This window comes from Fonsecaea nubica (genome assembly GCF_001646965.1).
Source record: "Fonsecaea nubica strain CBS 269.64 chromosome Unknown Scaff3, whole genome shotgun sequence".
NCBI classification, from domain to species: domain Eukaryota; kingdom Fungi; phylum Ascomycota; class Eurotiomycetes; order Chaetothyriales; family Herpotrichiellaceae; genus Fonsecaea; species Fonsecaea nubica.
Window position 1 is genome coordinate 496,684 of NW_019173676.1, and position 22,209 is coordinate 518,892.

The window sequence follows — 22,209 nt, forward strand, 5'->3', positions numbered from 1 at the left end:
ATCTGATAGATCCAGCCCAGTTCATGCACCATGGCTCGATCCCAGGCCCATGCTGAGCGTAACGATGTCATCCGTGCTGGGATGACTTCTCTGGAAACTGCCCTGAGCGCGACAGTGCCTACCAAAGACACCGTTGCGTCCGAAACTACGCGGCTAGGTTCGCCAGTCAAAACTGAAGAGATCCCAGACAGTGAGGGAGCAAAGATCCACTGGATAGGCGACAGTTCCGCTCCGAGTGTGATTCTATATTTTCACGGTACATGAAAATCCCCAGCTCGGATGGTGGCCTGTCTCCTCTCTCTGTCTATTTTATTACCTCGCCGAGCGTAGCTGACGGTTGAATTCGTCATCAGGCGGAGGTCTCGGCATTCCAGCGATGCCAGGGCATGTTTCTTTCCTCGTGGATACACAGCAACGACTAGCGAAGGAGGGCAAGAAGCTATCCATTGCTTTCGTCGAGTACGGTGAGACTGAGACTATCGATGCTGTAAGGAAATCGAAGTGACAACTAAACTTCTGCCCCGTAGGTCTGTCGCCCCAACATCGGTTTCCGACGCAGTATCGCCAGGCTGTCCTTGCTCTTAAAACCGTTCTTCAATCCGGTCGAAAGCCATCAGATGTGAGCGACATATTGTCCCACTTTTCAGGAGAGTCGAGAACGGACGTACTAACAAGTTCGACAGGTCATTGTCGGTGGTGACTCTGCCGGTGGTAACTTGGCCGTTGCCATCCTTTCCGCGACAGCGCACTCTCATCCCGGAATCCCATCACTAAAACTCGACGCTCCCCTTAAAGGGGCCCTCCTAGTCTCGCCTTGGATCGACCTCTCCGTCGGTACCAGCAAATCCTGGGTCGAGAACAAGGACAAGGACATCGTCTCGGCGAACATTGTCGATCCTCTAGTCAATAATCTTGTTTCCAAGGACGAACGTAACGAGTTCACGGATCCTGCCCGTGCCGACTCCAAGTGGTGGTCGGGAGTGCAGGTCAGCTCTATCCTCACATTGGCCGGGACGCACGAGCTGTTTTTCGACGACATTGTGAAATTCAGCCAGAAGCTGAAGGAGGCTGGGCTGAATGAGCAGTTGGTTGAGTGTCCACAGCAGGTGCATATTGATTGTTTCCTCGATGCCCAATCAGGGCTGGAGCATGGAACCATGTCTCACGCAATCTGGGACTGGCTGAAGAAGTTGCTGTGAAGTAATTTGCCCAAGACTCGGACAATTCTCAGGTCGAAGATGCTCCCGTATAGTGACTGAGGCCAGCTTCCGTTTTAGGTAGTTACCACATCAAGAACCGCAACTGTGGAGCATCATCATTTCAACCATTATTCCAAGACAGAATTGAATTCCACATACGACTCTCTAGAAAACAATTGAATTCACTACACATGACTTTCTGTTCATCCATTCAAGAATCTAACTACAGCAGCAAAAACTCCCAACACGCACTCATTAGTTACATCACAACGCGCCCCCCAGAGAACCGACCGTCAACATGGCCAGCATGGACGCCGTCTTCGCGGCATACAAGAAGCGACAAGCCGTCCTCGAGAAAAGCGACAGTCCCTTCGCCAAAGGAATCGCTTGGGTCGAGGGAGAGCTTGTCCCGCTCAGCGAAGCTCGCATTCCCCTGCTAGACCAAGGATTCATGCACAGCGACCTCACCTACGACGTCCCGTCCGTGTGGGACGGGCGGTTCTTCCGGCTCGACGACCATATATCCCGGTTAGAAGCGAGCTGTGAGAAGATGCGACTGAGACTCCCTCTACCCCGGGACCGAGTGAAAGAAATCCTGGTGGACATGGTGGCGAAATCCGGAATCAGGGATGCCTTCGTCGAACTCATCGTCACGCGCGGCCTCAAGGGCGTCCGCGGCCACACTCCAGGCGAAACCTTCAAGAATCACCTGTACATGTTTGTACAGCCTTACGTCTGGGTCATGGATCCCGAGGTGCAGCGCACCGGGGGCCGCGCTATCATTGCGCGAACTGTGCGGCGGATCCCACCGGGGGCGATCGATCCCACTGTCAAAAACCTACAATGGGGAGATCTCACTAGAGGTCTATTTGAGGCGGCCGATCGAGGTGCTACCTATCCGTTCCTTACGGATGGAGATGCCAATCTGACCGAGGGCTCCGGGTTCAATGTTCTCCTAGTGAAGGACGGCGTGATCTATACACCAGACCGAGGCGTCCTCCACGGCGTGACGCGGAGGAGTGTGGTTGACGTGGCAAGAAGTCTCGGGATCGAAGTTCGCGTCGAGTCGGTGCCTGTGGAGATGGCGTACCACTGTGACGAGATCTTTATGGCAACAACGGCGGGAGGAATCATGCCCATCACAATGCTCGACGGACAGCCGGTGCAACAAGGCGACGTTGGACCCGTCACCAAGAAGATCTGGGATGGATATTGGGCGTTGCATTACGATTCGGCATACAGCTTTGAGATTTACTATGGTTCATCGAGTGGAAACCCTCTCGAGGAAGCCAATCATGGGCAGGTGAACGGTTTGAACGGGCTTCATTGATACGGACCTGGCCAAATCACACCAGCTTTGGAAGTGAGCAAAATGACGGTACGAGAGTCTGGTTACATAGCGATTCGGAGCAACATCTAAAAAAGAGATTATATTCATCACAGGCCAGAATTTGAGAATGGTGCATCTAGACAGGTCAGGGCCGGTGACAGGCATTCCGGGTAGCCTTAGAGACAGCCCATGTCAAGCTGACTGGTGTGAAGGTACCTCACATCAACCAAAGAGGTATTGCATCGATCCGTCCCTACCAGAGTGAGACTTCATATCAAGAAACGATCCCCACCAGAGCGGACTCGCATACTCAGACGGGTTTTGTTCCCAGTACTCCTCCAGCACGCTGGACACGCTGCAAAACATGCCATAGCGGCTCCTGGCCGCCCACCAGAGGCAATAAGAGCGGACAGTATCCCGCATCGCCTCATTGCGAGCTTCTGCACCAGCAAGGAACATGGGGATGAGGAGCTGCTTTTGCGCCTGGGATGTCTCGTGGCAGCTCCGCGAATGCTCAAGGACCTTCCAGGTGAGTGGGAGAATCGCTGCTGGTCGACGATGTGATTGACGATCCCACTTGAAGACCCGCTGGACGTAGAGAAGTAGTGCATACCTCCAGGCTTCCATGCAATGGTAGTTATTCCTCTGGCCGAAGTATGCTTGGTCATCCTCACTCTCAGAATCGCATGGGCTTTCCCCGTTTGCATCCTCATCCTCATCCTCCAGATTAGGAAGACTGCCATGATAATGTCTAGGGTCAGTCTCTACTTCAAGATCGTTCTTCCATTCTAGTAGTTGCCGTTCAATATTCAGGACTGCAGCCATATCAAAGTTCAAAAACTCCATAGAAGCTGCAATTTCTTTTTCTCGAGCCATTTTTGTCAGCTGGACGAGGAGCTTCATGAGCTCCGTAGGACAGCCGGTCAATTCGTAGAATGACCAGCCATCATGGCCTTCGTTTTCGTAGAGATGCTCAAGATAGGAGGAGTTGAATCTTGTGCCTTGTCGGGATATCATGGCCAGGGTTGCATCCCACCTAATTGATCAACGTCGGGTAAAGAGAGAATTCGATCGAGAAAACTTACCAGACGAGCATGCTGGCTTGCGCGCGAAGGCGAGGAGTGTTCAGTGCAGATGCTCCGCCCCAAGCCTCGAATACTGTTTCTGCTTTGCGAATATGCTCTGACCAGTTGCCCAGCGCCGATATCGCACACTACCAGAATCTATGTTAGGGTAGATACATTTGAGAAGAATTCCAGACTTACATCCAGAGTGATCAGGATCAGTATGGCCTCTAGTAAGCAGCTGCTTTTATTGCTCGACTCGCCATTCTGTAGTGCCAGACTGAGCATATCGGATACTCGCGAGCGCTTTTCTAGTGCTTCTGCTGGCACAGAAGTGCCAGTGTTGACCTGATGTTGAGTGTAGAGTGCCAGCACGGACTGGAGCAGGAGCTGGGAGCCTTCAGGTGCAAAGCCTTTGATCCGAAACGGGTTTACAGCCATATCTGAAGTCAAAGGAAGAATGCATAGGTCTGTGTCATCTATAGTCATATCTCAGTCACTGTGGCGATTAAACTACCGCGCGATCATTACAGAGGAACAGTGACTTACAGTATTTTAAGGCCATCTCGTGCTGATGGCTCCAGCCAAGGGAGATGCCAAAAGGGGATATACAGAACACATTGTCCAGTATCGAGTGAGTATCTTCCAATTGCGCGTCTGACCACTCGAAGGAGAGAGGGATGTCTGCGTCCATTATAGAGTTGCTAGGGTCCAACGGGGATTTGGGATCAGTTGCCGCCGTTGTTTCGGAACTTATTACAGTGGGAAGAGGTCCCTCACGACCGTTCGCTCCATTGTGCTCGGCTTCAGGACCTGGCAACGGTGCTGGGGGATTGCCACTGGGGACTGTTATCACGGGGCTTGATGCTGAATCTTGACCTAGGTCGGTTGCACCAGACCCCTCAGATGTCGAGATATCTGATAAAGCATAGATATTCGTGGTGTCTATCAACTTGGGTTCGCTTTCGGAGATAGCTTTTGTCACTTCTGGAGACATCGGGTACTCTCTCTGGGGCCAGACAAACAGAGACGAGCTGTGAGGTCTTCGAAAGTCCGGTTCGATCAGAGCCAAAGGCACGGCAGTTCTGGTGATCAAGTCGGGCAAATCCACACCGTCGCCATATTGTTGACTATGCAAAGTTGACCTGCGGTTATGTCTTTGCTGTTGGCGCCTCGATGATGCTTTGCCCGAATATGATCTGCTCTCGTGCCATGAAAGAGGTGTGGCGTAACCACCACATTTCAACCCTTTTTCCAAACATGTTGAGCAGTACGGTCTCTGTCGCTGGCACTTACGGTTCCAGGATAGGCAGGTATGACAATCTGTAGCAGCTGATGCGGTGAAACGCGGTCGTGTTGTGCCTGCATTTTTCATCGTGAAAGCCGTCGAGACAGACACACAAATGTAGTAACAAACTGATCTGTTCTAATTACATGAGAAGCCGTAAAGGCATCTCCAAGGCTTATCCACATTGTTTATTGGCCAAGAAAATTCTCTGCGGAGTCACAACAGGATATACCCGACGAGTAAATCTCAAACACTCCGGCGAAGACCGCCTCGGAGGCCCATCAGGAGCCATACGAGATCAATGGCAAACTCTGCTCCTCAGTGATATCGATCACTCGCCTACGGTAACAGCTCTGTCCACGGGGTATCCTGGGCATCTATACTATCTGTGGATCCCACCCCACCCCCCCTCCCCCCTTTCCACTATTGGTAGTTACCTATTCTGGCAAGGGTCGGCATTGGTTATCTGTTGTTGCTTCCTAGGACTTCAAGTCTGATAACAAACGATCAATCGAGTGGAGGTATCGCCGCGTATATATGTGGTGCCTAGATGGAGCAGAGAATGGCTCTTTCTCCACAAGGCATCTGAAATCTCAACCACCATGGGCAACGAGAACACGAGAACATCGCTCGAGGCAGTGGCGCCAGGGGTGTCACCGATGGCAAAAGCTGACCATGCAGCTGAGAAGCTGAACATGGAGGAAGCTGAGGTCAGTCAATATGTTGTTGGAACCGTCGAGGTAAGTGGTCATCTTCAGGTCTCCGAAAGACATTTGGATGTCTAATTCAGCGCTCCAGACCCCGCCGCGATTTAAAGTCCTCGGTCTCAGTCTCTTCCCCTATAGTCATCCCAGAGTCCAAGCATGCCTTCTGGGTCTTGTACTCTTCATGACTGTGGGAATGTACAATGTCTTGACATTTCTGGGCGGCGCAGGACAGCAGACAGCCTACCTGTCCGACATCTCAAACATCGCCCTGTACACAGTGTTCAGTGTTCTTTGCCTGATCGCACCAGCCTGTCTCAATTACTTCGGATTACGTCCAACCCTTTGCTTCGGCGGCCTTGGCTATGCTGCTTATGCCGCCAGTCTGTGGTGCTACAACTACACAGGAAATGTGCCCTTCGTTGTCTTTGGTGGTTGCTGGTGTGGGCTCTCTGCAGCTTTCCTCTGGACTGCCGAAGGTGCGGCTCTCACCTCGTTTGCCTCGGAAGATAAGAAGGGATTATACGTTTCGATCGTCTGGTCAATTTATCAATTCGGTCTCGTCATAGGTGCCGCTATACCTGTTGCCCAGAACTGGGACGCGGGAGACGGTAATGGTAGCCGAGTCAATAACGGCACTTATATTGGTCTCATGATTCTGATGCTTGCTGGTGCATGCCTCGGGGCAGCGTTATATCCCTGGCACAAGATCATCCGCGAGGACGGGACCCGAGTCACCCTGGAGCGCCAGAAAACATTTATGGAAGAGGTGCATGCTTCTGCCCAGGTTATATCACGAAACCGGTGGATCGTCTTCTTCTTTCCAATGTGCTGGGCCGTCAATTTCTTCGGCGTCTATCAAAACAACGACTTTAACGGAGTGGTTTTCACTGTCCGCGGCCGCGCTCTCAACACTTTCTTGTCTGGCGTTGCTCAGGTCTTCGCACCCTGGATCACCTACCTGTTTACAGACAGGTTACCCATGGCCCGGCGCAAGCGAGCTTTTTGGTCTCTTGTCTATGTTTTTATAATCATCAATGCTATCTGGATTGGTGGTTACTTTGGTATGAAGGAGACAAGACTAGGCCTTGACGAGGCGCAACGACTGGATGTCTTTGACCACAATTACGGATGGTGGTGCCTTTTGTTCGTCATGTATGGGTTTACTGACGCGACCTACAACTGTTACGCTTACTGGTTTATCGGAGCACTCAGCAACGATCCTGCTGAGGTGAGTAACGAGTATCAGTGTGTGTGGAAGCGAGCTGACGTTGTGACAAAGCTTTCCGTGTATGCTGCGCTGTACCGCCTCCTTAATGCACTTTGCATGGTTGTCGGGTACTCTCTGGACTACACTGGATATTCCAAAGAGTTCATGTTTGGCTGCTCATGGGCGGTAAGTTCCGATTCAATATTCCACAGCCTCATTCAGGAGCTCAGACTGGCCATACGCTCAGCGAAAAGTTGCTAATGCAATTCAGTTCCTTGCTTTTGGCATGCTGAGTGTCCTTCCAATCATCAGGTACTGGTTGAAGGACACAAATATGATCGAGATTCCGACCGATAGCTCCGCCACCGAGGTGTACAGTGATGTTAAGGTCTAGACTGCAGAGCAACTCTGTAGGGCTACGTGCTCAGCTCCGAAGGGTTGGAAGTGCACCGCGCACAGTGCGAGGAGCAGATGGGAGTACAATGGCAGTTTTACCTCCATATCAGCCCAGGAAGAGATTATCTGAACGTTGGAAGCGGAAGACCCTGGGATATAGCCAATATATCATTGTAAATACATGTTTTCGAGGGTCTCCGGTCCCTCGCTCCAGTCCATGATAATCCACAGCTTGATGAGTCTATTCTGCCGCTATGTCTACTATGACGGCTTCTTTCTTCCAGATTTTGAGGTGTGCGAGCCTGTTAGTCAAAATAGGAGCCTCGTATTGTAAGCCGCTTGAGAGGGTCATGGTAAATATACAGCAATGGAACCAACAATCTAGACCTTAGAAACCAGAATAGTGACTTTGCCCAACATCCATACCAATCTCTACACTCTTCATGCATCGCAGAGACATTTCCCAAGAGTGTCTCTCCACAAAGTACCTTGTCCGTCTCCGAGATGTTGGAGACTCGGCCTTCCCCACCAGACCAAGCCAACTAACTCCAAAATAGGCAACTGCTTATCGTGGTTTAGTGCGAAGTCTAGCCCAATTAGGAGTTCCCAGGTCATACAGTTCTTCGCTCGTTTGGACTACATTACTACCTCCATACTGTCAAGTGTCGAGGTAGTGAGCCCTGAATGTACTGTGAGCAACCCCCCTCTGAAACGCCAATGTGCAGATGCCGGTCCCGGCTGTTGGAAAGGAAGGCTACCCGCCTGAGGTTATCGGCTATGCGGAGCCGTGGATAGTATCTCCAGGCGAGTCGGTCGCGATCAAGGTATGCATGCAATCGTGGCAATCAACGTCCTTGTGTCCTCGCGACAAGAAGGATGAGTCGTCAACAGAATCCCAACTGCGCTGTCGATAATTCATCATAACTGCGTTTCCAGCAATTTCGATGTCTTCCATGAGGATGGAACAACCCAGCTGACGCAGACATACTAACGCTTGTATCCCTAGGTGTCTTGTACGGAACCAGAATATGCGTATAGGGTAGTCCGGTTGATCCAGGGTATCGACATTGAGCATGCGCCGGAAAGGCGCGAGGAAGACGTGTCGCAGATCCCCCGAGGTCGACGGAATGGACGGATCCAGATCGCTCACCCAGGCTCGTACGGATATGTCAATAACTGGAACACCCCTTCCCCAGCAGATGGGCTAGATGTCTCGCTCTACATGCAGCCGTGGCTGGTGGATTGCTCCCATCCCCAGACACTGGTCTCTTCTCTGGACTTGGTGGGGAAGACTGGATTCTCCATCGTGCTGAACCGCCAAGGTTCAATCGAAGTGCGGATAGCAATGGATAACAAGGTCGAAGCTATCAATACTGAACTCAGACCGCGACAGAGAAACTGGACGAAATTGGAGGTTCAAGTTCACGGTCGATTACTCCGGGCGTCCTTGACTCCCAAGTCATTCAGAGTGGAACCAGTGCCTGTCGCTGCGACGTATGAGACACAATTGCCGTGTGAACCACGGACTTCTGGCTCTGGTCCGCTTTTCATCGCGGCGAGCCCAAGTAACGAGGATATCAATCCTCAGAGTGGTCCCAAGCGGCATGTGATTGACTTTTTCAACGGCCGTATCGCTGACCTGACGCTGAAAACAGGCAGCGCCAATCCCTCCGTTCTCGCCAGGTATGACTTCGCACTTCAAACACCAAGCGACATTATTGTCGACGCCTCGGGCCACGGTCTTGGTGGAGTTCTAATCAACGCGCCTACACGCGCTGTTCGGAGTCACGACTGGGACGGATCAGAGTGTGACTGGACCAAAGCGAAACGTGGCTACGGCGCCATCCATTTCCATGATGACGATCTTGATGATGCAGGATGGGACACGGATTTCAGTATCACAATCCCATCTGACGCCCGATCTGGCGCTTATGCAGTCGAGGTGGAAACCGCCAATGGCCGAGATAAAGACTCGATCGTCTTCTTCGTGCGGCCGACCTCGTGGGCCTCGGACGTGTCGAGGAAAGTCTGCCTCGTCTTCTCTACATTCACATATCTAGCCTACGCCAACGAACGCATGTACGACACTTCGCGCCAAAACACGGCCGACCTCGGACCAGGCTTCGACATTGACGAGACTCGGAAAAGCGGTGAGTTCTACAAGATGCAACGCCGTTCGGACCTGGGTCTATCCACCTATGACCGCCACAGCGACGGCTCCGGGGTCGTTTTCTCGTCGTCAAAAAGGCCGATCCTCAACGTCCGCCCGGGCTATATCATGTGGGCGTTTTCTCGCCCGCGCGAATTCTCCGCTGACCTCATGATGGTCGGGTATCTGGAGCGCGAAGGGATCCCCTACGAGGTCCTGACCGACCATGACCTGCACGTACGAGGTGGTAGCGCCATCCGGGGGTTTAATACTGTCATTACAGGCTCTCATCCCGAATACCCTAGTCCACATTCATTTGCCGCATATGCTAGCTTTGCCAAAGAAGGTGGCAACCTCATGTATCTCGGCGGTAATGGCTTCTACTGGGTCACTGCACTCGACCCTGATCGTCCCCACCGTTTGGAGATCCGCCGAGGAGACGTGGGGGTGCGGCCCTACACGCTTCCAGGCGGCGAGCACGTCAACAGTCTTGACGGACAACAGAGCGGTCTCTGGCGCTCCCGGGGCATGAGCTGTAATACCCTATTTGGCGTGGGATTCTGCGCACAGGGTACTGGGCCGGGCGTTCCGTACAAACGGACCGAGGCGTCTCGGAGCACGCAGCTATCCTGGATGTTTGCAGGTATCGGCGCTGACATTATCGGAGAACACGGCTTCGGCGGCGGCGCCTCGGGCGACGAGATCGATCGCTACGACGTGGAGAACGGCAGTCCCGAGGACGCCATAGTCCTGGCCACGAGCAGCGGCCACAGTGACGACTTTGGCATTGCCACCGAAGACCTGAATTATCCCGCACTGAATACCCTCGGGACGCAGACGAGCTTGATTCGAAGCGACATCGTTTACTATGTCGGCGCAGAAGGTGGCGGCGTGTTCAGCGTCGGAAGTATCAATTGGTACTGCTCGCTGGGGTGGGATGGCTACGACAACAACGTCGCCAAACTGACGGGCAATGTCATCAGAGGGTTTCTGGCTGGAAAACGCTGATGTGGCTTCGAGGTAGACTTGTAGAGACATTCATGTTATTGAATGATCCGTCAGACACCAGCTATGGACGGAATAGCCTTTTCCGTGCTGTGACCTGTTCGAAGCAAGTATTCCTGCCGCATTCGTGCAAGTGATTGACAATGTTCGGGTGACCAACACTCCTGTGAGCGTGCACAGACCGTAGCAAAGCTGGTCGACGAGGTCCTGGACAAAACCTCTGGCGTTCAGACTTGTAAACGCACACGGGAGGCACTTTGCAGGAGCTTGTTGAGAATCGGGGACTCGAACTGATTGCCTGACGAGCGATATTCATGTCTTCTTTGTAGAATGGCCGGCTTCGACTTGCTGTGTGTATATTGTACAGTCCAGCCTGTCCTCTCTTTCGAGGATTTCTCCTGACTCCTTTCTCATGCAAGTTATGAGCCCATGCCTCCCAACAATGTTCGACCGTAGTCTTGCGCTCCAGCACGATCGTGGAGGCTATGTGCTCGAAGGAGGCTATGCTGAATAGAAACCGACGTCTTGTTGCATTGGATACCCCTGAATCCATTGTTCCCGTAGATATTGGCCTTCACTACTCAAAAAACTTGCTGCCGTTCAGGTCTGTGTTCTGGAGGGTCAGCCAAGTCCTGTGTCCTTTCAAGCATTGTTCTCTTCATCCGTCTTGCGTTCGTACAGGGTTGTAGCTAGATGTTCAGCTCCCGATCTGCCTTGGGCCTGAGGTGGTATTTTTGAAGGGGTTCTTTGTCGAAAAGCTCTTTCTTTGCTCCTCGTTCAGCACAGCGTGATTGTCTCTGGCGTGGAAACACAATGGTCAGGCGGTTAGCCGTCATTTCAGGAAGGAAGTCTTCGATCTTGAGAAAAGGAAGTCTCGTCTGCTCGCAGGTCAGAAATCCTGTGTTGTTGGCAGCATCGGAAGGAGTCCAAGAAGATCAGGAGGAACGTACAGAGTATTGGTGCAATCGTGGCATTGAGCCGCGAGTACGACATCATGAACAGATGCCTTTTGAGATCATGATGGCGATGGTTGTGAAGGGAGAACAATGGTAGGAGTGCGGCTAGAGGATCTTTAGAATAACAGTAAGTGCAAGGACACAACTGCGTATCTGGTAGGAGAGAATTCGTCCTTGCAGCTTCATGCTGTGGCTCGAAAACAGGGGATCAAAGCAGAGGTCGACCTTGCTTGTTGGCACGTTCACAGGTTGTCTTGCTTCAAGCTTCTGACAATCAAAGACACCCAAAGGACAGCAGCGAGCAACAGAGAGACACAAACTGGCCGTAATCATGACTTCTGGTCACGTAGAGCCACAGGATAAACCGACACCAGCCGCGTGCGGCTTGTTCAATCTTCATCTTGTCGTTCCTGCGCACCACCCCGGGGTCTCAGCCGCATCTTTCAGCCGCGTTCTGTCCCTCCAAGCATCCATCTATTGTGTTGATAGTGTGGTCGGCGGCTGATGACGCCCAGAATCGGTATAGCCAACGAAAACCAGACACGTTATGACACAAAACTCAAATTGTTGCATCATCTTCTTCTTTCCTCGTCTCAACAACCATCTCTTTCATCAACCAACTTCATCTTCGTGAACGTCAACACCTTCATATTCTTGAGTTTCCTTCTTCCTGCCTTCCTCCGAGGGCTGGCAGGCACACAACGTTAAGGCAAAGACGCAGGATGGACTGCAAGACTGGTACAGTCTCTCTGCCGCAGCGTAGTGTGTTTGTCAGCCCCTCGACCTGATCAAGCATCGACAGAGCAATCTTTGCTCAATAACAAAATGTATTGTGGGCAGACTTACCCCTGGGTCTCCAGGCTTTGACTGATCTTGCACAGATATATAAACAAATGGGACGCTGGTTCCGGTGAGTCTTTGTGCCGTCTCATATGTTACCTCCTTTGTCCACCTTGCCTTTCATTGTACATTATCTGGACGACGTGGAAAGAGGAGGACACACCACATCAAGCGTTCCGCAATTCATAAACTGGAAGCTGGTTGAGAGCTGTTTCACTTTCTCAGCAAGTCACAAACCGTGCCTGGATCCTGGAACTCCCGTGACAGAGTCACTTCACTTGACATATTGGACCACAGTCCAAGCAAACTGAAACGCCCTGGATGGTACCTTACCATACCAAAAGTAACTGGGATCAACAACACTTCAAGACCTCTCAGAGCGACTTCACCGAAGGCTCTCACCACTGGTGTCAGGTCTTCTAGAATATTTGTCCATGTCCCTGTCACCGGCTCTGAATCACCCGTTGTGGATCCAGCATTCACCTCAAAGTGTAATCAGGCCTTGGTCACCTTTGCTGGCAGAAGAGAGTGACTGTGCTCGGCCTGCGGTGAAGTGACAGGTCGTTGTCACGGATACCTTGCTGCCTGAGCATGTGCAAGTCTTCTCAAGGGGTCTGGGGTATTTAAATCCCTCTTTGCACCTCTGGATTGTTCTCTCTTCTCATCCTCTCAGCATCTGGTTGTTGTTCTTTCTTTGACTTGGTTCATCCGCCTTCTGAGACTCTTGTCCGACATAAACGACGCAATCAGGAATCAGTTCAACAAAAGCAGTTCTTCTCCTCAGCAAAAGTCATCATTTGTGCGGCAGTTTGGCGATTTGGGAGCTTTGCACGTCGTCCAGCTGGTCTTGGCATCACCATTATAAAAAGCGGCCACTGATTCTTTTTTTCACCTTAAGCCTCTGTTCTTCCTCTTGACAAAGGTCGCTCTTCTGATTCATCAGGTTAGGCTCTCTCTTCCTCTTCGTTGCTGTTGGCTTGAATCTCTGGTCATCACCTTGAACCTCTCATCACCATCATTTCACCATCGTCATCGACAACACTCCTGGGACAGTCTTGTTCTGAGCCAGCAACAGACGACGTGGAATCATCCTCGGTGCACAGACATCAGAGACTTCAGAGACTTCATTGCACATTGTTGCAACCTCTGTTTCTCCAGTCATCAGCTCATCCTGCCTCTCGATCTGTTCACTTTCGATCTGACCACTTTTCACTTTCACTTTTCCACTTGACACCTCACCAATCCACCTCACCATCTTTCACCCGACCCTTACTCACTCCTTCATCCTTTACAGATCGAGATGGCCTCTTACTTTGGCCGTGACACGCCGCTTGCGGCCTCTGTCACCTCTCCCATCATCGAACAGGCGCAGACCAGACTGAACCAGTCTGAGCGCAACTACTCCCGAACCCAGCAAGATCTCCAGAATGCCATGCGCATTCGAGCAACAACACCAATGTCGGCGGTCGAGACAAATGCCAAAGACCAGGAGATCGCGTCCTTGAGACGCAAACTAAGTGACCAGGAGGCAGAGATGAAGGGTCTGAAAGACACCATTGAGAAACAACGGATGACCATCAAGACCCAGAGCGAGGCCATCGCCAACCCGAAGCAGCACTATGCCACGCCAACACCGAATCGGTTCGGAGGCAACCCACCGTATGGCCCAAACCCAAACATTCAGCCACCTCCCCCTCCTCCTCCACCGATCTTCGCCACGGGAAATGCCATGACATACACACAGCCTCGTCCGACCTTGTCGGCGCCTCCCCACCAGCAACCTGGGAGCACTCCCTCTCCGTTTGATGACACCATGAACCAGCACTTCTCGGCTCTCTCAATCAACCCAGCTCAAGGGTCACAGATGCAGCAGCCACAACCGACGCCATTCCGGCAGTCAGGTCACGTCAATGAGTTCGGGTCTCCTGAGCCCGCAAGACCATACAATACCAATCTGGCCATCAAGTCCACCCCTACGGGGCCGAGAAAAGGCAACAGTGGAACACCAGCCTTGGGTTCAGCAGCCAGGATACACACTCGAGGGATGCCCAGCACCGGCCCACAGCAGCCACAGATGCCAGCGTTCCCGAACCCTATCCAGATGGTCATAGGACCACATCTCATCGTCCCAGAGGCAGTGGTGCGCCAGTTTGCCCACGTGCTGCATATGGCAGAGACATATGCATATTCTCATGTCAACACGCCCAGCACGCAGAAGGACAACGCCATGCCACAAGAGGTCAAGGATCGACTGATTAGAGCGGCATCCACAACATCGGCGTTTCAGTTCATGCAGACACCATTCACCCGCTACCTGCTGGTGTACAAGCTCATTGTCCAGTTCATGATCAAGACCATCCTCAAGCATGACTGCTTCACCGGGTTCAACCCAGAGGCTGACCGGATCATCGAGACCTGCAAGAATCAGATGTATCAGAGTGAGTCCTTGATGCCCTTTTTACCTAGCACCCAAACCCGTACTGACATGAGCCTTTAGCCACCCCGGCCCAGGTCAAGTACCAGCTGCTCACCACCATGGCGGATCAGGTTCAGAAGCTCAAGACCAATCCCAACTTCCACAATTTCGTCAACAACATTGCGCGTGTTCGTGGCAACGAAATCTGGAAGGTCCTCAAGCCAATGATGCACTCAAAGACATCGCGGGACTGGGATGACTTGTACGAACTGATGATCAACGCCCACCAGCTCGCCCAGACGATGTTCTCTGGCTCTGAAGAGTACAAGTTTGACTTTCCAGTCATGGGCCAAGCATTCCAGAAGGAGTGGATGGAGCCAAGGGATCCATTCAAGAATGTGCACACACCGGAGCAGTTGGAGGCAATGGGGGCGACAGTCAGGCTTGGAATTACGCCACTCATCAGTGTGCGGACCAGCACTCAAGGAGGACTAGTGAGGTCGTGCACCATTCTGAAGTCATTCATTTTGCTCAAAGCAGACAAGGGAAACTGAGGCATGGGAGAGAGGGGTGAAAAGTGTGCTGGAGGTGGGAGTCCATAGGGTCGATTTTACAAAGGGGGGAAACAAACATGCCAAGAACACGTCAATTGTATGGAGCTGCCATAGAAATGAGATGGCACAGAGATGCACTTTTCCCACACACAAAAAACTTCTGTATCTATGGTTCTTTGTTCTTTTTTTAACCAAGTCCCACCATGTTGCCTCCATTGTGATCACCTTCCCCAACCTGCATGTCCACATTATCTGTCCAGGATACCCTCTCCCTTCGCATCTACCCAGCCTCTATGGTGATGTGGCATGACGCCCTTTTGCCGTGCACGTCACCCCCACATATGCGGTTAGACAGTCAGCTCCCGTCAGCCACAAGTCGTCATGCGATGACCGGATTCTGCCCTGGGGGTATGGCGGCGAGAACGCCAAGTATTCTGAGAAAGAGATGCAAGCAGTCGCCCGCTCCAATATGATCAGGAGGAGGTTATATATCACGACGTCCTCCATGTCTCCGTCCCCGATTAACATCAACCATTCACTCCTCGTCAGACACCATGCGCAGCTACACTCTCCTCTCCCTTGGTGCTCTGGCATCCGCCGCAACCATTGACGTCAATGTCGGTCAAAGTGGCCTTACCTATTCTCCCGATACAGTCCAGGCGGCCGTTGGCGACATCGTCAACTTCCACTTCTACCCCGGCGAGCACGCCGTCACCCAATCCACCTTTGACAGCCCATGCCAACCGGTATCGGGGAATGCTATCAACTCGGGTGTCATCAACTCGAACTCTGGGCAGGCGAGTACCATGTTCTCCATGACGGTGAACTCGACCGACCCGATCTGGCTCTACTGCGGTCAAGTTGGGCATTGCGCTGCAGGAATGGCCATGGTCATCAACGCACCGTAAGAAAATCCTCTGGATTTGTGCCTTCGTTACTAACTGCCGAGCAGATCGAACGGCAACACTCTTGACGCCTACAAGCAAGCGGCCACCAGCCAATCGGGCACCATTCCATCTGATGTGTTTGGAGGTGTCATCGTTGCCAACGTGGACAACGCGGGCTCCAGCAGCAGTTCCCCCGCTGGATCCTCGTCTGCTACTACGTCTGCTGCCAGCACGACTGCTGCGACCTCGAGCAGCACTGCCTCGGCGTCCGCATCACCGACCAGCAATGCCGCATCGTCCGGCTTTGGGGTCATGGGTTTGGAGTGGTCGCTCGTGGGCACCTTGGTGGCTCCTGCCATGGCGTACCTATTCTCATGAACCGCGCAGCAGGAGTGGAGATAGAGGGCGTGACATCTGAACCTTGCAGTTTGCAATGATGGGTAAGGGTACAAGGCTCGCAACACACAAGGGGGAGCTTGCTAGGGCTGCACGAACAGGGGAATGGTTTGAGCCAATGAACCATGGCCGCAAACCAGCTTGTTTAATTTAGTACGGAGTACCATGCGACAATTTTAACCTTTTGAACGAACCACCTTCCACTTCCCCCCTTTCTTCGGTCATCCTTCCCGCTCGTCCCAGAACAGAGAATGAATGGGCTGGTTTGGAGACGAGATGCGTAACTGAGTGAGTGAGCGAGTAACTGAGTAACCGAGTAAGTGAATGGCTTAGTAAGTACTCAACCGAACGATTGAGGAAGGAAGCAATACTCGTTAGTTGATCGCAGTCCCAAGAGGAAAATGAAGGAAATGACTGCGCCATCCTGCACGCGCGTTCCCCTTCCTCTTTCCATTGCCCTTTCTGCCCCTGCTCTGACTGACTACTAGGCGGTATGCTCGTATTATCCCCCGTCCTTCTCGTATTTCTCTGCCCAAGCTAGCACACCCAGCACTACCATATCACCTATCGCACACTGTACCTACGAGAAGGATTGTGAGTGTGAATACGAGTGCCGTGTGCGGTATGTCGAATTCTGCGATAGTTCAGTGGTACTTGTGACAGGTACGACCCACTCGTCCACCACTGCGGCGTGTGCCCGATCGCCACAGATCCGGAGAGTTGAGTGGTGAATAAGGCTGAAAGCGGCCGCGCCACCGATGAGACGACCACGGCCACGGTCACGACCAATACGGTTTCTCGGGCATATATGAAAACCCGGAGTCAGAGGAGGGAGTAGATATAACTATAAATATATTTGGTACCACAGTGACTACCTAGGTAAGTAGTAAGCGAGCAAGCGAGTTGGTAGTAAGCGACTTTGTGACTACGAGTATGTGACTAATCGAGTGAGTGAGTGCGCAGGCGAGTGAGTACCTCGTAGGCGAAAAGTGATCGCCTATGCGTGCATGCGTGCAGTGCGGTGCAGCGTACGTACTGCAGTGTAGATTAGATCGCTGGGAAAGGCGGCGCTCCGGCAAAACAATTTTATTGCGCATGCAGGACCGGGAATGGCTCAGCCGCAGCTGCCTTTTTCCTCCGGGGTTTTCATATTTCCAAACTAGTGGTTATTTCACCTTGAGCCTCTCTCATTGGCCCTCATAAACAGACGCAGACTGCCGGATGAGGCACTGTCTTCTCTTCTCGTTGTCTGACGACACTCCTTCAAACCAACAAGACCCCTTCCTACTGCTCCTCCTCCTCTCTCGCTTTGAGCAGAGCTCACAGGGTATACCGATAAAAGGGACTCTTGTCGCCCAAATCCAACAACTCCTGCTCGGTGTACTTCGCCTTAATGGCCGCTTCACCCTCGCGCGCCAACAGCTCGTCCCTCCGCGCGTTCTCACGCCGGTACGCCACGCGGAGCACAAACGCGGCGATGATGCCCATGGCGCACATCGCCAGGCTCACACCAAAGCCCGTCGGGTACTTGGGCGCCTGGGCCGCGAAGTAGATGTTGCTGCCGCAGATGCCGCCCATGTTGCCGACGCTGATGAGTAGGGCCATTCCTGGAGAGTGTCAAGGTCAGTGTGTTGGCTTGTTTCGATATATTGTGCACCTGGGAGGTAAGAGGGAAGTGATTGTGTTGGAGTAAGATAAAAGGTTGGGGATGAGAGAGAACAAACTCACCGACTGCGCGCTTCGAGGATGGCGCGAGATTGTTCGCCGTCAAGGTCACAACACACGTGAACGGGCAGTAGAGACCCGTAGCCACGAAGAAGAGGAAGAAGTATGACACGCCCGAATACTTGGGGTGTGGGATGGCCAGCTGGGCGATGAAGCCAATGACTCCAATCGCCAAACCGCCCATAATGAACGGAGTCCGCTGATGGACATGGTCGGCCCAGAACGCCACAATCACGGTCGCGATCATCCCGACCACGTAAATCGGGATAGTCATAAGTTGGGCATTCGCGGAACTATAGCCCATTTCCTTGATGACCGACGGCACCGTCGCCGTGAAGCCGTAGGTGCCGATGCTGCAGGCCCAGAAGGGGATGACAGCACACCAAACCCTCCAGTCCGCAAAGCCGGCCTTGATATACGCCCAGCTCATCTTGTCGACGTTGGTTACCCGACCTTGGCCCGATCCGGTATGCAGGGCGATGCGATTGACGACGAACTCGCGCTCTTCTTTGGTGAGGAAACGGGCAGTCTCGGGCTTGTCGGGCAGCAGGAAGTACAAGGTAAAGGACACAGCGACAGGCGCCAGTCCCTCGAGGATGAAGATCCACTTCCACCCCGCGAGGCCGGCGATGCCATCCATCTTCTCAATCGCAAAGGCCAGCAGCCCTGAGAATGCGCCGGAGAGAGAGGCAGCGGCGTAGAAGACAGCCATGCGGCGTTGCACCTCGTAGCGGTGGTACCAGATGGTGAGCACTGGCAGAGTATACAGGTTAGCATTGTCCATGCAGTTAACCCATTGGCTACCAGTGTGCTTTGTCTCGAATCCCCTCTGTCTGGACTTTATTGTAGGCGTGCAGAGGCAAAGGCAAACTCACAGTACGTCGCGGCAGGAAAGAACCCAGCTTCCGTCAGCCCCAGGAAGAATCGAGCAGTTACAAGGCCCTCGTAGGTGGTAACGACCCCCATCAAGGTCATGACAAGACCCCAGAGGAAGCAGAGGATGGAGATCCAGATGGACGGACGAAGCATTTTGAGGACGATGTTGGAAGGGACCTATCATGCTCTTAGCATTATATTGTACACCATTGATCACTCAGGTCCATACTTCAAACAGTGCATATGGCACGAAGAAGACCGTCAACGCCGTATTGTAGCGCATCCCGTAGAGCTCGAGGTCTTCGTACATGCCTGCGATCTTGGCATTGCCGATGTTGCTTCGGTCGATGTATGCCAGACTGTACTCGGTCAGCATTCAGCAACCCGGCATTCAGAGCGATATTGAACTCACAGGTACAAGACACCGAGCAGTGGAATGAGGCGGTAGTCGATTTTCCTCAAAATCCTCTGGACTTCCTTCTGGTCGTAGTGAGGCTCGAGCTGCTCGGCATCGTAGCCGGCGTCCACGGTACGGAGGGCGTCTGTTCCATTGGCATCGTCGGGAGTATGTATTCCAATCTCCTTCTCGTCGGCGCCGTATTCGATCCTCTGAGTTTGCTGTTTTTCAGTCATTTCTGCATCAAGTATAGCCCGCTTGGTAACAGAGATAAATCAAAAAAGCACACAAAGGGAGGAGGGGAAAAAAATTCACGAAGAAGACATGATTCCAATCGCCCTCAAGACGCCCCTGGTTTATGAGACTGACGTGCGACGAGGATCTTGCCATGCACCTGGAGCTTCAGGTGTGATGTCCACCGGAGACCAGCTCGACGACTTGGTGCCCAGCTCGGTAGCAGGGGGGGACCTACAACCACCGGACTTGGGACCTTGGAAGGTTTTCTAGAACCAACCCATTTTGTCACGTCAAGACCAATGACCCTGTTCTTGGGACTGACACACTCCAACTGCCGATCTGCTCTTGACGTTGGAAACGGTCCCTTGGCAAATGCAACGTGGGGATTCCACGTTTGGGAATATGCCCAGCAGTCGTTTTCTTCCACCGGGGCAGGCACTTGGCGGGCGATCATTCCACCAAAGTGAGTGTTGGAGTCACGTAGGTCGAGGTTGGGAGGGGACCTTGCCCTTGTGAAGCGAGAAGACACTAGGCACTCACGGCGCATCGGATGATTTTCATAGAGCGTAGTAGTGTGACTTATTGACCTCTTCCAGGCTTGGCCCCTATTCAAGGTCAGCCTGGTGGGGCCGACGCTTGTAGAATAGATGTGGGGTATCGATATTGCGGAGACAGAACCCGGATCGATGCTTCATTCGGAGGACTACCACTATTAGAAGGAGCAGTCTTGGAACTCCGTGGTGGCTTTTGGAGAAAGTCAACGTCAGACTGGGTATGGAATCTTGTGGGCGACAGTTGCCCATTCCTTGGCCCTGCTGTACATCAATCTCTTGTATGAAATTTGAATAGCATGGGGTTAGTAAAGACTGGCGGAATCCCCAAGAGGCTGGCTGGTGGACGACACTTTATACGCTAGGTATGGTTGAATGGACTGGTCGATCAAGAATTCCATAACGTGTAGAGAAAGTCAAGCGCACCAGCTGTAAAATGTGAATGCAGGTCTCAGACACCTTCATTTATCCAAGCCTCGCGTACGAACCGAAGCGTGGAAACCGCAAACACATGATCCGGGACGAGCAGAGACAGGAAGATTGTTGGGGAAAACGTCAATCGATTTCACGTGCTGAGCCACTGTTCGGCATCCAGATTTTGTCTGAGAAGGGAAAAACGAAAATCTAAGAGGTGTCGCCGCCATCCAAGGCCACGCTCGTCGGAGCATTATAACATGGTCGACTCCAAAAGAAGACCCGAAGAAGAGTAGACAGCGTTGGTAACACGGAGACCACATCGCGAGGGACAATTTGGAGCACGAAACTGGTGATCAAATTGAAACAGTATGGAATGAACCACGAATAGCCGCATTGTGATCAATATTTTGTATTGTCGAAAGCACCGGCCACGGCTTTGCACAAGTACTTTTCTCATTCAGTCGCTTAGAGCAAAGCCTTCCGGCAAATCGAGACGACGAACGAGCGCATCTAGGGTCATTCCGAGCCGACCTATCGCTTCTTTTCCATGGACTCCCCAATGCACGAAGAAAGCCCCCTTCGTATCTGCTCACCGTCCCCGATCAATCAACATTCGGAAGAGGAAAGAACACACTGAGCATTTTCATCAACCCCCTCATGCCGCCGTGATGGCCTTCTGTCTCCGAGCAGCTCGCTGTCTGGTGGACAATCTTGTTCCCTTGGCAACACCCAACTCCTCGGCCTTGGACACGGCCTCCTCAGCTTCCGTCAAGATCAACTCGATGTGGCATGGGTTGGACATGTACGGGTTGATACGGCCGTGGGCACGGTACGTGCGACGTCGCTGCTTCGGTGCTTGGTTGACTTGGATGTGTTTGACGATGAGTTTTGAGGTGTCCAGACCCTTGGTGTCGGCATTGGCCTCGGCGTTCTTGAGCAGACCCAACAGGAACTCGGCCGACTTGACAGGCCAGCGCGCTTTTGAGACACCGAATTGTTTGCCTGCGGAGGACAAAATGTTAGCAAACTGCATTTAGGATTCGCGCCAGATCGCATAGCAGAAAATCGGCCCTTCATCTAAAGTCGTCCCCATCATATTGTGAAAATTGCGCCTCAAGGCTCTCGACAGAGTGCGCTTGTAGGAATATTCTCCCAAGAGATGATCCACCATTGTCTTGCTCTCAGGGGTTGGCGTACCTTGTGCAGTCCGTCCAGTGCTACCGGCATATCTTCTCATTGGCACAGCCTCCTTGAGTTGTTTGACATTTTCGAGGTATTGGAGGGCGCGATCGAGTTTCCATCCGTTGATGGCTTGAGCAGTCTCACGGGTGTTTTTGAAACTGACTCGCAGGTAACTGCCACGGCTTCGAGCCGAGCGGGCACTGGGAATTCGTTCGGCAGGGGCGTAGCGGACCTAGGTGGCAGAAGTCAGTCATCCGCATAGACTCATTTAATGGATTCAATCCAAGGCAAAGTAAACATACCATCTTGACGGGTGTGGGAGTGAATGAGATGGTCCTAGTTGTTGTTGTCGATTCTACCTCGAAAATGAAGGCCGCACACTACGCGGGAAATTTTGGTTGTGGGAAATGCCAAGACTGCGATTCTGCGC

General features: G+C 52.5%; 9 protein-coding genes across 9 annotated transcripts; 6 read left to right on the forward strand and 3 right to left on the reverse strand.

Annotated features, from left to right (window-relative positions):
* Positions 1 to 30: 30 nt before the first annotated feature.
* Positions 31 to 1,199, forward strand: AYO20_00861 (hypothetical protein; the record flags this gene model as incomplete). The annotated part of the gene is made up of 4 exons (XM_022639169.1): positions 31 to 256; positions 354 to 464; positions 528 to 619; positions 684 to 1,199. The coding sequence occupies 4 exons, from the start codon at positions 31 to 33 to the stop codon at positions 1,197 to 1,199; spliced, it is 945 nt and encodes a 314-aa protein (XP_022504960.1).
* Positions 1,200 to 1,497: 298 nt separating this feature from the next.
* AYO20_00862 (hypothetical protein) lies at positions 1,498 to 2,529 on the forward strand (the record flags this gene model as incomplete). Its single annotated transcript, XM_022639170.1, has 1 exon — positions 1,498 to 2,529. One exon carries the CDS (start codon positions 1,498 to 1,500, stop codon positions 2,527 to 2,529), a length of 1,032 nt encoding a protein of 343 aa, XP_022504961.1.
* A 222-nt stretch (positions 2,530 to 2,751) lies between these two features.
* On the reverse strand, positions 2,752 to 4,590 carry AYO20_00863 (hypothetical protein; the record flags this gene model as incomplete). The annotated part of the gene is made up of 4 exons (XM_022639171.1): positions 2,752 to 3,565; positions 3,615 to 3,742; positions 3,795 to 4,072; positions 4,143 to 4,590. 4 exons carry the CDS (start codon positions 4,588 to 4,590, stop codon positions 2,752 to 2,754), a joined length of 1,668 nt encoding a protein of 555 aa, XP_022504962.1.
* An 893-nt stretch (positions 4,591 to 5,483) lies between these two features.
* Positions 5,484 to 7,189, forward strand: AYO20_00864 (hypothetical protein; the record flags this gene model as incomplete). The annotated part of the gene is made up of 4 exons (XM_022639172.1): positions 5,484 to 5,621; positions 5,680 to 6,816; positions 6,868 to 6,981; positions 7,067 to 7,189. 4 exons carry the CDS (start codon positions 5,484 to 5,486, stop codon positions 7,187 to 7,189), a joined length of 1,512 nt encoding a protein of 503 aa, XP_022504963.1.
* Positions 7,190 to 7,916: 727 nt separating this feature from the next.
* Positions 7,917 to 10,348, forward strand: AYO20_00865 (hypothetical protein; the record flags this gene model as incomplete). Its single annotated transcript, XM_022639173.1, has 2 exons — positions 7,917 to 8,015; positions 8,198 to 10,348. 2 exons carry the CDS (start codon positions 7,917 to 7,919, stop codon positions 10,346 to 10,348), a joined length of 2,250 nt encoding a protein of 749 aa, XP_022504964.1.
* Positions 10,349 to 13,441: 3,093 nt separating this feature from the next.
* On the forward strand, positions 13,442 to 15,111 carry AYO20_00866 (hypothetical protein; the record flags this gene model as incomplete). The annotated part of the gene is made up of 2 exons (XM_022639174.1): positions 13,442 to 14,579; positions 14,639 to 15,111. The coding sequence occupies 2 exons, from the start codon at positions 13,442 to 13,444 to the stop codon at positions 15,109 to 15,111; spliced, it is 1,611 nt and encodes a 536-aa protein (XP_022504965.1).
* Positions 15,112 to 15,665: 554 nt separating this feature from the next.
* Positions 15,666 to 16,376, forward strand: AYO20_00867 (hypothetical protein; the record flags this gene model as incomplete). Its single annotated transcript, XM_022639175.1, has 2 exons — positions 15,666 to 16,015; positions 16,064 to 16,376. The coding sequence occupies 2 exons, from the start codon at positions 15,666 to 15,668 to the stop codon at positions 16,374 to 16,376; spliced, it is 663 nt and encodes a 220-aa protein (XP_022504966.1).
* A 1,338-nt stretch (positions 16,377 to 17,714) lies between these two features.
* AYO20_00868 (hypothetical protein) lies at positions 17,715 to 19,628 on the reverse strand (the record flags this gene model as incomplete). Its single annotated transcript, XM_022639176.1, has 5 exons — positions 17,715 to 18,001; positions 18,123 to 18,872; positions 18,995 to 19,172; positions 19,225 to 19,354; positions 19,408 to 19,628. 5 exons carry the CDS (start codon positions 19,626 to 19,628, stop codon positions 17,715 to 17,717), a joined length of 1,566 nt encoding a protein of 521 aa, XP_022504967.1.
* Positions 19,629 to 21,252: 1,624 nt separating this feature from the next.
* AYO20_00869 (60S ribosomal protein L17) lies at positions 21,253 to 22,084 on the reverse strand (the record flags this gene model as incomplete). Its single annotated transcript, XM_022639177.1, has 3 exons — positions 21,253 to 21,599; positions 21,795 to 22,011; positions 22,082 to 22,084. The coding sequence occupies 3 exons, from the start codon at positions 22,082 to 22,084 to the stop codon at positions 21,253 to 21,255; spliced, it is 567 nt and encodes a 188-aa protein (XP_022504968.1).
* Positions 22,085 to 22,209: the final 125 nt, after the last annotated feature.